Below are 14,001 nucleotides of genomic sequence, written 5' to 3'. Positions count from 1 at the left end.
CTCATTTTTTATTCTAAAAATGGCAAAATACAATAGATTGTAAACTTACCTCTGTCTATTCTTGATATGAAATAATCATCCTCAAACATAATTAGTTGCTGTGGAGGTCATTAAGGTGTCAGACTGCTCTATCCACTGAACTAATATATCATGAGTAGTGGAAGTTCAAGCTTCCTCAGAACAACCATTAATGATACAGATATAGGACTTGGCCTTTCTGCTGAAGATCCCAGTAAACCTGTCTGCTTTGCCATTGATCTCTATATATTATCATCACGGAAAGCTTCAGCCCATTTCACCAGTGTGAGCACCACTCAGTCACTAAAACAGCCATCGCCTGCTAAAAGCTTTTAGGCTGTTGATTTAGATCTGAGACTGCTGGTAAGTGAAGTGAAAAGTTATATGTCACATTATCAGTTTTTAAACCACTTAGCCTTTCATAAACAGTTAAACATCAGGACAGACAGTGGGCAGGGTGCACAGTCTTTTAAGCTCTGTAGGAACACTCTGAAAGCTTTCATCAGGAGTGGTAGAAACCCCAGGTATTTGAATCAAAGCATTTCTAATTTTACTGTGGGCTATTTATTATTTTTCTGAGTATTTGTGCATATATTGTCAATTACATCAGTAGAGCATTTAAAAATATAAGTTGAGTCGAACAACAGTGTAACACCACTTTTATATTTACTCTGTGGCTCTTAATTTGCAGGAGAGTCCAGTGTTTGGTGCCAGCGGTCAGGAAGAGCTTGCCAAGAGACTGGCAGAGCTGGAGCTCAATCAGGAGCTCCTGGGTGTGCTGGGAGATGATCAAGACTGGTTTGATGAGGACTATGGCCTGAGTTCCCGTAAGGTCCAGCAGAAGCAAGCTGAGGAACCAGCAGTGCTGCCCAAGGTAGAACCGCAGAAAGTGCCAACAAAGCCGTGTGAGGAGCCTTTGGCGGTCCCTCATACTGCAGTAGAGGTGGAAGGTATGGTGCATGCAGCAGCTGAGGAACTCTGGAAACTGAAAGAGCTGGGTCGTGATCTTCAAAGTTTCAGCCTTCATACAGATCTTAGTAGTACCCTCAAAGAGCGGGACACAGACACGATAGACAAGCAGGTTTATAAAAAGGTACAGTCTTCAGGCATTTTGTTCTTGCCCTTTGAATGTTTACCATGAACGACAGAAGCCTTAACTTTTACTTCTTTCTTTGTTAAGGTGGTATTTGATTTAACAAGAGAGATCTTTGGGGAAATCTTCGCTGAGGATCCTAATCTAAATCAGCCTATTTGGATGAAACCGTGTAGGATCGCATCTGCTTACTTTCGCCGAGTAAAAGATCCAAATGATCTGGATGAAATCAAGGTAGGAAGAAATCTTTGTCATGCAGGGAAAGTGAGATGAAAAATACTGTACTGGCGCTTGCCTGAGTGTTAAAAGATCATAACAGGCGTATCCAGCAAGAGGTGAGTTGAGAAGAGAAATGAGATTGCAGACCTGAAAGGGAGTTTGTCAAAATGGTCCTTTTTTTACTCAACCCGTTTGCCTCCCTGTCCTTTTGGCTGGTACTGGTTGCTTTTAAACCTTAGTCCTCTGTGCAGAACTGCCAGGATGACCTTGGTCTTATAGAATTGGTATGCTGACAGACTGCTGCTTTAGCAGATTTCAGTGAAACTCTATATGGGTATATTGGCATGGATCCAAGAGTAGGGTTGGGCCAAATTGGATGAGCTGGATTTTTTGCTCACACACCTGTGCCAACCTCATTGAGGGCAGTGGGAGTTGCCCAGAGGGACCCAAAATTTGAGCGGTGAGGACATTGTATTTGGCAAGCCAGAGGAGGTCTCCTGTTATTGGTGGTAGTGCTCAAGAAAGGACAAAACCCCAAAAAGCTAGAGCCTGACTGGACCTAGGTTAAACTTGCAGGGCTGGACATTTGGAAAAAACCTGTCTCCATGAAAGTGCTCAACAAAGAACCTTCCATACAGCTCATCAGGACACAAATGAAGACTTCTACCTGTACTGTTTCTTCTGAAACTGGGGGGGGGGGTGTGTGTGTGTGACTGTATTTTGATTAACCTGCTGAAGATACAGCATGATAACTGTCTGTAAAAGACATAAATAGTATCTAGATCACTCAGTTAGTTGAGAAGACTTTAAAAAGCATGTGGCAGGGGAGAGCAGAGGCACAGGACAAGGACACCAAACTCCCACCCTGCTTTTCTTTAATATTCTCCCATAAAATGAATTGTCATAATCTCCTGTTTGCTGTACTGTTTAATTGAAAGTTTATGTTCTCAAGATTGTTACAGCAGTGGCTGTCATTTCCCACCCCCACTTCTGGATTTAATAATTGTTTTGCCTGTGTAATACTGCCTCAAAGACTTTGACTTTAACTTTCTTGCATACACCGTATGTTTCTTAGCTAAACAGAAAGCTGTTACGCATTCTATAATGTGACTTTTTAGGGTAGGTACTTTGTGCATACATTTCATTTCCTAGCTCAAATGTGATAAATCTCACCTTTTACTGTTCTGTAGAGCTTCATTGCAGCTGAAGTACTGAAGTTGTTCAGCCTGAGGAAGGAGCCTAATCACAAAACAGACTGGCAGAAGATGATGAAATTTGGGCGGAAGAAACGAGACCGAGTGGATCATATACTGGTCAGTGGATGAAAATAAGCAATCATGTCAGATACTGTCCACCAGACTGGTGTGACATCTGATTGTATTTTTGAGTATTTGATCATGCTGTTTAAAGAATATAAAGCATGCATGAGGTCTTGATAGAAGGTGTTTAATTTTAGAGAGCGCCCTATTGACAAAAACAGAAGTCCAGTGCCAGTGAAGTGAGGTGACTTGAGTGAATTCCCTGTTCATGCCTACTGATTTGACTGGAGTATAAATTTGCCCGCTCCCAGAAGTTTAAAGCATGAATTTACAGAAGGAAACATTGAAATATTTGACTGAGAGTAAACTTTTTCTTTGAGAAGGGAGTATGTTTTTCTTCTTACTTTAATTTAAAATGTTTTTATTTTGAAGTAATATTGTTTAATTGGAGACACTGATACTGAGAACTTAGTAGACCAGATCTGCAACCTTTCAGTCGAATCTGGTTAGCAAAGTCATTGGGTTAGAATAGCAAAGACTTCAAAGAGACAGTATGGAACGTGATAATCCCTAGTACAAGGTAACCAGTCTGCCAGATGGTACCCACAGCTAAGCGTTTCCTCAAAGCTAAGCAACGAGTCGGACTTCTGCTCCTGTAGTACTTGTCGTAAAGTAGTGACTGCAGCTGCCACTGGGGCAGAGGCAGTTCAGTGTTAAAACTGCATAAGATAGAGCACGTCTGGCTGTGTACTAGTTTTTGAAAGTTACTTGTTGGCTTGTATTGCAGGATGATTAACATCTTTATTGGCTATAATGATAGTGAAGGTTCTGCTTGGGAATATGAGTCGTCATTAACACTGTGCTTCACTTAATTATACCTGAAATTGATTCCACACACGTGCACATATAAGTAACTTCGAGTCATGGGTCGTGTGGTCTTTTAATTGCCCATCAGTGGAAGGTTTCCAACACATGCTTTTTCCCAGGGATTTAATTTTAATTGTATGTAAATAGAATATCTATGTATAGGACCTGCATATCCTAGTACACTTGATTCTGGGATACACTCATTTCTGGGATATGGAGGCCGCTAAAGCATGCACAAAAAAAGTCTTGTGTTTAGATCCCTGAGAGAACTAATAGTACAACTATTACGCTTGTGTACCAATTTCCTAACTTTGAATCGTACCTGGAAAGAAAGATTCCTGACTGGAAAAAGTTGTTCTAGTTGAAGGCATCCAAAGTGCTTTAGGTAGAACGAGTTTGAAGTTCAGACGATCTGGTCTGTGATTTACATGCAGCCCCAGACATCAAAGATTAATGGAGCTGTGACAAGCTTGGCTTAATAAATAATGTGTTTAATTTTATTTTGTTCTCACAAGAATATGGTAATAAAATTTTAGCTGAAGACTGGGAATAACTCTGCGAAGATTGCAGCATGCCATGCTTTAGGAATAAGGTAGTCTCAGTGGCATTGCTAACACATTTATACTGTAATGTGAGACACTATCAGAGAAACTTCTAACTGAAAACCTAAGGAGAATAGTGTTCAATTTCTCTTACCTTGTTTTATTAAAATCTCTATAAAACATGAAGTATCTGGATAGCTTTCTCAGTCTCCTAGTCAGCCTCCAACTTGTGCTTAAGGTCAGGAGTTCTGTGATAATGCAAATCCAAGGTCATAAGTGGATATACAAGGTCTGTGCAAGGTCTGCTGCCTATCCGCTAGTAACTCACGGTGTAGCCCTAAACTGAGAGGTCAGTTTTGGAGTTTTGCAAATTTTGTTTAAAGTATATTCAAGTGGTACCATACAGCAATTTCCTGAAAGAGAAATCAAGACTTTTGGTAGGTTTAGGTGCTGTAGAAACTTCTTTAGAAATCACAATTGAAAATGCTTTGTTCAAGTTTTTGTGAAGATTTAGCCAATATACACCTCTTGCAATGTGCAGGGGATGTCATGTGAGTACGTACATGAGCTGTTTGATTCTCCACATTCTTTTGCTGCTTATAAAGACAAAGACTGTTAAAAATAAAACATGATCTTTTTAAAGCAGAGGTAAACATTCTTAGGCTTCTGTTATTTGCATTTAAACTTTGAGCACAGGTACTTCCCAGTTTTATTTCCCCTTCAAGTAAAACTAACCTTCAAATGAAAACATCCTTTGATAGTTTTCTATTGAGACAACTATGTATTTTTAGTGACTTCGATGAGAGGACTGAACGCATCTGACTGTCCAATACTTGACCCAGGAGCTAGGCATGACTAAGGGTGAGAGGGGTTTTGATACAGAGGAAGGGGATTCTGTTGTATGCCGCCTTCTCCAGCATATTAGTAACGACTGTTAAATAGTGGCATCGTCTCCCTGGATGGTGGGGCGGCTGTAAAACCAGGAGCCATGGCTGTTTGCTGAATTTCCTTTTATTTCTTCTGAAGGCACAGAAGCAAGTGCCAAGCTATTCTGCCCAGCTTAATCTCTCCCTGATGATCCCTGAATGTGTCCTTCTGGGTTTATCATACTAAAGACAATTCCCAGTGGTTCTTGTCTCCACAAAAGGTTCAGCCTTGTGGGGAAGAGGCACGGCTGCAGAAGCAGCCTGCGCTGCACTGGTGCTGTCTGTGATGCTGGGTCCTGTGAGTGACTGCAGTCAGCCATCACACCTGCTGGGAATTAAGGGGAGGACAGGATGGATTAGTCCTTCACCTTGCTCTGCCTTGATCTTTGCTACTTCCCTCAGTCACTGCATCTTTAGTTGCATTTTCACTTTCGTCTGTGCTTTCCCAGCACTGACACCGATATAGTTAGCCATGTTTTTCTGCCAGTGACAAAAAAACATCTTCCTCTTCTCCTTTTTTGCAGCACTGTTAACTTTGATCACGCATTTCTGCCCTCAGAAAGCATTTGTTTTGGGATTTCTTGAGAGATCTCTGATCTGCTGGATAGTTGCTCCAGTTATTAACATTTACAGCAAATTTTGGTTTTCAGTAAACAAGTATGGGAGGTTCACATTTATGAAAAGCTGCTTTGTTTAAAATCAAGTTAAAGGAATGTTTAGGTGTGTGCTTTCTTCTTCTCATGTCCCTTCGTATTGCCACCTTTATCACATGTGTGCTGTCTGTGCTCTGTGGGAGAATCTCAAATGTACACAGACTGAGGTACCACATTTTGGTACATCAAGGCTGCCTGCACTTTTAAAACCTCTTTTTAAACTACAGCAAGAACTCCTTATTTAAGTTCAGGTGCTAACAATAGACCGTTTCCACTACTTTTTTTTCACTTGGGTCTTCAGCCAAACCTCCCTGTGCTGATCTGTTTGCACAAACACTGCCATTGCTTTCCTTGCCACCCCTCCTTCCCTTTTACCCGGAGCTTGAGAAAGCAAAGCTCACATGATACTGCCAAACCTATGCGTTTAGCTTTCGCACCTGAGAAGCCTGCCAACAGAGAGCTGAAAAGTACTTGATCTTCTGGCCTGTTGACTTAAGGGCTAGAATGTTTCTCTCCATGCAGTTTTGAACGCTGCAACAAAGCAAAGCTGTTCCTATCAAGCTGGCTTAATTGGAAAGCCCACTTCTGCGGTGGCTGAGATCTAAACCCAAGGGGAGTGCAACAGTGAGAAGAGAATTGAAGCCTGCTCGTATGCACAGTCGTGCATCTTAAGATTTGCAGGCACTCTGAAAGCGAAGGGCTGTAAAAGTGCACCTGCCTACCGTCCTCCGACTGGCATTCTTCCAAGGCAGTAGTTTATTTCTGGATTTTTGTACTTTTCAATCTCCAAATGATTTAGTTACTCCTTAAATGTAGTTTATTTTGCAGATATTCATGGTTTTGAATAGGAACCTTCAGCAATCAAAACTTACTAATTTACTTTCTAAAGTTTCCTTCAGTTTATATTCTTTTAAGTGTTGTTTTTTGGGTACTGTGGCATTTATTAGATGACCAGCAGGATCATGCTACCTCTCTCTCCTGATTTTTCTTTTGTGTGCATGCCCCCTTCTTTGTTTGTGTTTAAAAAAACCAAATAAACAAAGCACGCAAAAACCATACTACATAGCCTTCTGCATTGTGTCACTGTTTATCTTTTCCTGTAGGATGGAATTCAGTTTCATTAAAACTGTTTTTTTCCTGACTTTGCCCAAATGCAGTTTCTCTCTGATATGGAGAGCTTACTTCCTGGTATCAAATACATGAAGTTTTAATTTTGTCATGAGAATGTGCAAGACCTTAAATGCTGTGCATGTACGGAAGACAATGCAAAGCCCAATTCCATGAAAGCCACAGTAAGTCGCCAAACACAAGCAAACTGTCTCCATTGCTTAGAAGCAGTTTGTAATAATACAACAAATGGATCAAACATTTCCCAGGCAAAGCAGTTGCAACTGTCTTGGCTCAGAAGTCTGCAGCTAGGGCTGCAAAGCAGCACGGCAGTTTCCACACGTGTTCTGAATACACTATAAACAAGACTTGCCTGCAGCTGCAAATTGCATGTTCTCTTAGTTTTCCAAAAGTATGCTCGAGGAAGTCCTCCTAATGCCAAAGGAAATTGTGCACTTTGCCTCTGAGAAAGAGGGGAATGATAGAGGCAAGAGAATTAATCGCTGATACTGTTTTTCTTTATTGATATTTCTGCTGCTATTTAACATCCAGCCTTTCTCTGCCTGGATCAAGTTACCTTGTCCTCTCCAGTCTACTTGTGTTTCTTTATCCCCTGAATCTTTTTTTTTTCTTCCCCTCCCCTCCCTCCTGGAGCACAGTAGAGGAACTGTCCCATCACGTTGTTGCAGGTCAGACAGAATAAACAGCAGCTTTGTGTGGATCTGCATATTGGGGTTTGTTTAAGGGCCAGCAAGATCAGAGTTTTTAACCTGCTTGATTATTTTATGCACTTGCTTCCCCCCACCCCCAGTGTTACATTCACTAGGTCTTGACCTCGCTTCCCAGCAGCGAGGTCACTGCTGGCCTGGGAGGGTTGGGCAGAAAATCACGTCAGTTGGTATTGTGCAGCTGCTTCCGGTTACCAGTCTTGGATGTCATCAGTCAAGGTCCCTCGGCATCCCCTGGCATTCATCTCCACCCACCTCCTTCATCTCCAGGATCTTCCCCCGTTTCCAGGATCTTTCCTCCAGCCAGGGTCTTCACCTCCTCCCTTTGGGGCCCCTGTTTTCTTTCCCAGACCACTTCTGCTTTTTGGGAACCCTTCTTTTTGGCACCACTTCTTCTTTTCATGACCCCTTGCCTTTCTTCATCTAAGTAGTCTGTGATGCAAACACACAACACATGATCAGCCTCCACATTGGTGCTTCTGTCTTATGCCTCTTTATTGATGGGAGGGCTGGGAGGACTTGGAACATGCTGCTATTGTTTAGTCCAGGGTTTATCAAAATTTACAACCAGCACATACTGGTTGCAGGCAGCAAGCTTCTGCTTGAGAGTTCAGAAGTCTATTTCAGACATTTGCCCCCACACAAACTTACACCCAATTATCTGCCACTTGTTAGCATTCAATTTAAATTATTTTTCACCTACAACACTCGTTCAAAGCTTGATTGCCAACATTGTTGCTTCTTCCTTATTAGTAAGAAGCATAATGAAACCATTAACACCCCGTCTGTGACAGCCGTACGGGAAGCAAGAGGAGTGCTCGCTGTGGTAGCGCAGAGACTTATAAGCCCAGCTCCTCCAAAGCTGTTTGCAGGATGAGATCCCTGCCCCTCTCCCCAAGCTCTCTTTAGAGAGGAAGAAAGGAGCTGTCAGACTGAAACCCCATGTATAACTGAAGCCTTATGAATGGCTACAAACCCTGAAGCAGTGCCGGTTCCCTGGGGTTCCCATAGCAGCCTGTTCTTGGGCTTCACACTGTGTTTGGGTTATTGAATCATCATTACGCTACAGCAGCTGTCACCTTCAAAACGGACAAGTTTCTGGGCGGTTTAGCTTCAGGCGAAAGAGGGAGAGAGGGTTTTGAGGCTATAGCTCTTGTACTCTCTTTAGGTAACAACACTATTACATATTGATGCTAGATTAGTGGATTTTTGGTATGTTTTAACCTTGTTTTGGCAGTGTCTAGCTGTCTGGCCCACTTGTCTGTGTGGACAGTGTAAATCTATTTTGAATTCAGAGTGTAGGATTTACGGTCAGAGGCGCTTTCTGCTGAAGCTGAGCAGAGAAGGAGCTTTCAGCAGGTTTTCTTTGTCATTTTAAATATGAATGATGTTTGCACCTACTCTTCCTTTTCTCAAAAATTTGAGCTTTGTTAGGATGTATCTGTAATACTGAAATGGTCACTTAGACAAATTTTGAATAAGTTTAATTGGAGATGTCCAGTTTGGAGAGACTCTCTTAAGACTTGATTTGCTGAATGAAATTATATATTTGTCTGTTATAAAACACCTATTTGCCAGTGACCAGTAAAACAGGAATTTGCTTGTCAACAATTTAGGAATAGAAGGAAATAAATACTCTTTGAGTTACTCTTTTAGATGTAATGGTACAAAATTCCATTTGTAATAATGCTGTCAAATCCAACGAAGCGTGAAGTATTCTGTGCAAATGAGTTGTAATACTATCATAAAACACATGCCAGAATTTTGTCTTCCTATACAGAAGAATTGGAAAAGTTAGTTATTTCCTTTAGGTTTTCTAATTCTTATTCAAATAAACTGAACTGCAGTAAAGTCTTTTCTTTTTCTCCTTCCCCTGTTCAAGGCCTTTGCATGACTTCTTACCAGTTTAAGCTGCGTGGAATCAGCTTCTTGCAAATACACAGTTAGGGACTTTTTTAATGGAGCTTCTGCTGTTGGCCAAGAATATCCCATTAGCTGAGTTCTTTCAAGTGAAAAACTCGTGCAGGAATATGAAATCCTTTAAAATGCATACTACAGTGAAAGGTAGAAAACGTTCATACAGTGAAATAGCCTGGTTCAAATAGATCTGTGTTCATTTTGCTATTCCAAGCGTTTCCTGTAATTTCTTACAAAGACAGGTATGTTGTTGGCAGATGCGCACTGTTTAGGACTCTTTCTGGAACTTCGCAGGGGATATTATACTAGAGCAACAGAATTGTAATGTTTCTTTTGCCTTTTCCTTTCTAACCTCCAAGGTGCAGGAACTTCACGAGGAAGAAGCGCAGTGGGTGAACTATGACGAGGATGAACTGTGTGTAAAGATGCAGTTGGCAGATGGGATCTTCGAGGCCTTAATCAGAGACACTGTTGATGTACTGAACCAGATAAATGAGAAACAGCGGAGATTGCTGCTTGTGTGACAGTGCTGAAAATAAACTTACAGCTGTGTAACCACTGAGTCGCGGGCCTTTCTGACTCCTGACGTACTCTCCACCCTGCAAGTGCTGCTGCTGGACTTCCATGCGTGGGTTTTAAAGGCAGTTCAGATGTGATTAAAGGAACCTGAATTTGCATCCACTGCCACTAGAGACCTCGCACCGGATCTGTTGTTTGGAACAAGCTGATCCCTCACTAGAGGCTGTATTGTGGAGTGCTCAAGACTGTTCGTGTGCCAATGCAGTTATGCCACATAACTGTCAGCAGCTGTCTGGGGCTTTGACATGTTCAGCTTGTGCTCTGAAAGGATTGGGTTAAGTTGGGATATTGGCTGCTTTGCTGGAATGGCTGTCAGCCATCAGTACTCGACTTGTCTTTAGAAATGTGAGTAATTTGGAGAAGAAACAGTTTGGTCAGGTTTTAGTCATAAATGGAGACTTACTGTACTGAACAGTGTTACAATCTTAACACCTCTTCTCCTGCAGCCCTAACAATGTGCATCAGTTTCTTCTGCTCCAGAGCCCATTTAATTCCCTTCTCTGTGAAGTTGGTTTTCATCTTTCTTCTGTGATATGGTACCAAGTATGGTGCCAGCCAGTCCAGGGAAATTAGATGATGTTGCTTTCTGCATTCAAGTAAAGAATTCTTGCTGCTTTTCCTATGTAACTTGCTTCAGTCCCGAGGTGGAGCAAGATAAAGGCCGCCTAATGTCAAGTGCAAAAGATGAGCCCGTGGACAACTTTCCTCCTAACGTGTAGCACTTCTCTTCCTGGAGCACCAGCTGCTCCCAGATAATGGATACTCAGGATTTTCTCAGGCACGAGACATGCAGGAGTGGAAAACGTTTCCTCACAAAAATTTGGCCTTCAGTTCCTCAGCTTCCTCCCTTACTGTCACCTAGTTAATCGGAGAAGCCGTTACTTGAACAATTTAGAGAACAGAGTGTATTCACCAAAGAAAGCGGTGTCCAGTGCTTGACTGTCTGCATGTTTTGTGCTTGTGGGTTTTTTATTTATTTTCAGGTAATTTATTAAGTGGGTTATAGGAGAGTGTCCTGTGCAGTTGGCTGCACTGTCTTATGTTTTGAGACAGCCGAACTTGAGAAAGCATCTGTTCTAGAAACTTCCAGAGCCCCATATTCGCACAAAACCTCCAGCTTCTTGAGACATATACAGGGGGGGAAGAACCACCAAACCTCAGTGACCAGGGGTGGGAAGCAAAGGCAGGACTTGGAATGCACCTTCACCACACCTGGTTCAGAGACAATGGAGAGTTGAGGGGACTGAGCTGAAAAATGATGTGAAACTTCCCTGATCCATCTGTTTCCTTCCTTTCTCAGAACTTCTAGGCCATTGGCAGCTGTTAGTGGTTGATTCAGTGCTGGGTTCAACTGCAGTGTCCTTCTGCTGAGTGCTCGTTCCTAACCTGTCCCTCCCGTTCTTGTGTTTCTCTTGGAGGAACACAGACAATCTGGGGTCGAATGTTGATGCCTTAATAGTGGATGTCCCTGTTTGCTAACCTGGGACAAGACCCAGAGGAGAGTCACATTCTCCAGACACACTGGAGTGCAGAAAGACACTTTGAAGCCCTCAGAGGTGCCCCAAAGATGCTGCAGCCCACAATAGGCGTGGCGGGGAGATCTCTACCATTTTGTTCATTTGCTTGGTTCTTGGGCTTCCTGCTATGCATACCTCTGCTACTGCTTCATTTTGTTTTCTCTTTTCCACCTTTTTTTTGGGGGGGGAAAGCTATCATTGGAATATTTGCATTTTGCACAATGACACACAGCTGGTGATTCTTCAGGGACAGCACTGGGAAATGTTGGATTTGTCCAGAGGTCCATGCAAATTCTCAGAGGTAGTATTGCCAGCACCTCACTTGTGAGTTAATGGTGAGCCATATTCATGGGAGCTTAACAAGTGGAAGAACAAGGAGGAGGTCATGGTGTATAGGAACACCTCCAACAGGCATATGCATGTCTGTCCTGCAGTAGTGGCCCTTCTGGCTGGCTGGAAGTCGGATGGTCTTGGTGGAGCATCGTTCAGCTTTTTTTCCTAAGTGATTCACTTGTCTACCTAAAAGGTCCTGATGCTGAACCAGGAAACTCTCAAATGCTTAAGACAGAAGCAAACTAAAGCTGCTGCGTTTAACCAGCGTGGTGTCACTAATTGGGTCACCACCTCAGATTTCCTTTCCTGGGTGTATCTTCTTCAATAGTGAGGATTGCTATTTTTATAGGTAGCAATTACAGAAAGAAGGCAGAAACCTGCAGCGTAGGTTTGTGGCTGGAGGATCGGAGAAAAGAAGTTAGTTTCTGTTCTGTAGATACCGTGGCCAGGGTTGAGAAGGTTGCCCTGCATCCCCGAGGCTTTTCAGCTGTTCTGCGGGGCTGGCATGGCTTTTCTGGTCTGTCCACCAGCAGGGAGAAGGTTGTACGGTTGGCCTGCCAAGGTACTGGGGACCATTGGAGATTGTATGCCTGTTGTCTTGCTGGCTTGGATAGCACTAGTTTAGTATCCTCAATAGAAGTAGTAACTATTTCTACAGCTGTTTGGGCAGAAGGAAGCTGTGTCTAAGTAATGGCTTTATTCCTTTGCAAACATCGCCATTTTAGTTTTGGTAGCAATCCTTGTTAGGAGCAACTCTAAAAAGACTTGAAAGTATGTTAATTATCTTCTCAATACCTCAAGTGTGTTGAGTTACTTTGAGTTGAGTGTATACTCAAAACCTCGAGTGTGTTGAGTACTTGTGGACTGATGATTACCGCGATGAAGCAATGGTCTGTCTGGGTCGTGGCTGGTAACGAGGAGGAATGGGGAAGCCTGGAGTCTCACAGAGGCTGAATTCTCTATTTCTCTCCTCTCCCCAACCTTCCCATTATAAGAACAAGATGATATTTCTGGGTCCTGGTTATCTTGGTGCAACCACGTTAGAAGATTCAAGGCTGAGACATTTTTCTGAGACCCGTAAGCTGTTTGGGGCAGTGGCTGTCATCCCTGGGGAGATGCGGTTCTCTCTTCGGAAGGATCTCGGTGCCAGGTGGGAAAGCCCAGGCTTGTGAGGACAAGGAGCACGAGTACCTCTCTCACAGCAGGACGCTCCCTGAGCCGAACTGTGGAATATCAGTACTTTTGCCTTTCAGAAGAGGCTTGTTGCTCACAAAGTGGAATGAGGGATTGAAAAATCCCGTCTTGTTCACTTTCCTTTCTTGAAAAAGTGGCCTTAGCTTTTTGCAATACTTGAATAAGGTGTGTACCTGCAGAAGATCTTCAGTAGCACAGTGATAGAGACCTTTTAAGTGACTATTCTGCGAGGAACTGCATGCAGTTCCGACTTACATATCCCTTTGCTACCTTAAGAATATTAGGAAAATAAAGTACTTTACAGCAGAGAAACAGTTGAATCTTATAAGGTATTTAGTGCATCTGAAGTGTTTACAAATCAACTAAAATGGAGAAAAGCAAACTATTGAACTTATTTGTAATTTAAACATTAAATGCAAAAATATATACAGATGAAAGAGGAATACTGTAATTAACTTGCATTTACTAGTTTTTTCCTTGACTTTGCAGAGCCTTTTGATATACATTTGCAAAGCCGCCTTTTGGGAGGCTCCGTCTCTCCGTGTACTGTGTTGTGGAGATGCTGAAAAGAAACCCGTTTACTGTGTATGTGTAAATAACTGGGTAACCTGGTTTTTGGGCCAGTTTCAGCTAATGTTCACATCCAGAGCAGCTTTGCACAGTAGACAGACCCAAGGATGTGGAGGTTTTGGGTTTTGGTTTTTTTTTGTAATTAAGAACTGTAAAATAACCAGGGTGGTCCCTGTGTACACCAGTGTAAATATCTTTGGTAACGGAAATGTACTTTAAGAGAACAAAATCTGTAAATAAACTGATTTATAAATTAATCTTGTTTCCTGGTTCTTTATAAAATGGAGTTTTATAATTACCCAAATGGTTGCTAATTCTGAAGGTGTCCTGGAGATTCGTCCTTTGTACGTTCCCCTTTCTGTCTGATGCTGTACTTGGGATGCCAATCACAGTCCACAAAATCCCATTAGAGTTGCCTTAATTATAATCATAACATTATTAGAATTTCCTTACTGTTAAAGTTGAGTGTTGATAAAAGC

The 14,001-nt window shown here is 42.3% G+C and overlaps 2 protein-coding genes across 2 annotated transcripts in view; both read left to right on the top strand.

Moving 5' to 3' along the window:
* The window catches only part of CEP350 (centrosomal protein 350kDa), a 65,552-nt gene extending 55,400 nt beyond the window's left edge, over nt 1-10,152 (top strand). Inside the window, 4 exon segments of the mRNA XM_009320636.1 lie at nt 710-1,111; nt 1,199-1,345; nt 2,521-2,643; nt 9,689-10,152. Of these exon segments, the coding sequence (XP_009318911.1) occupies nt 710-1,111; nt 1,199-1,345; nt 2,521-2,643; nt 9,689-9,853 (837 nt within the window). The 3' untranslated portion in view covers nt 9,854-10,152.
* A 2,485-nt stretch (nt 10,153-12,637) lies between these two features.
* QSOX1 (quiescin Q6 sulfhydryl oxidase 1) overlaps nt 12,638-14,001 on the top strand; it is a 22,255-nt gene continuing 20,891 nt past the window's right edge. The window contains exon 1 of the mRNA XM_009320732.1: nt 12,638-12,668. Coding sequence (XP_009319007.1) covers nt 12,638-12,668 — 31 coding nt within the window. The remainder of the gene's footprint in view (nt 12,669-14,001) is intronic.

This window comes from Pygoscelis adeliae, unplaced genomic scaffold (assembly GCF_000699105.1).
Source record: "Pygoscelis adeliae isolate BGI_AS28 unplaced genomic scaffold, ASM69910v1 Scaffold402, whole genome shotgun sequence".
Classification (NCBI taxonomy): domain Eukaryota; kingdom Metazoa; phylum Chordata; class Aves; order Sphenisciformes; family Spheniscidae; genus Pygoscelis; species Pygoscelis adeliae.
The sequence above is the reverse complement of the archived record's forward strand: the minus strand, read 5'-3'. Positions and strand labels throughout refer to the sequence as shown.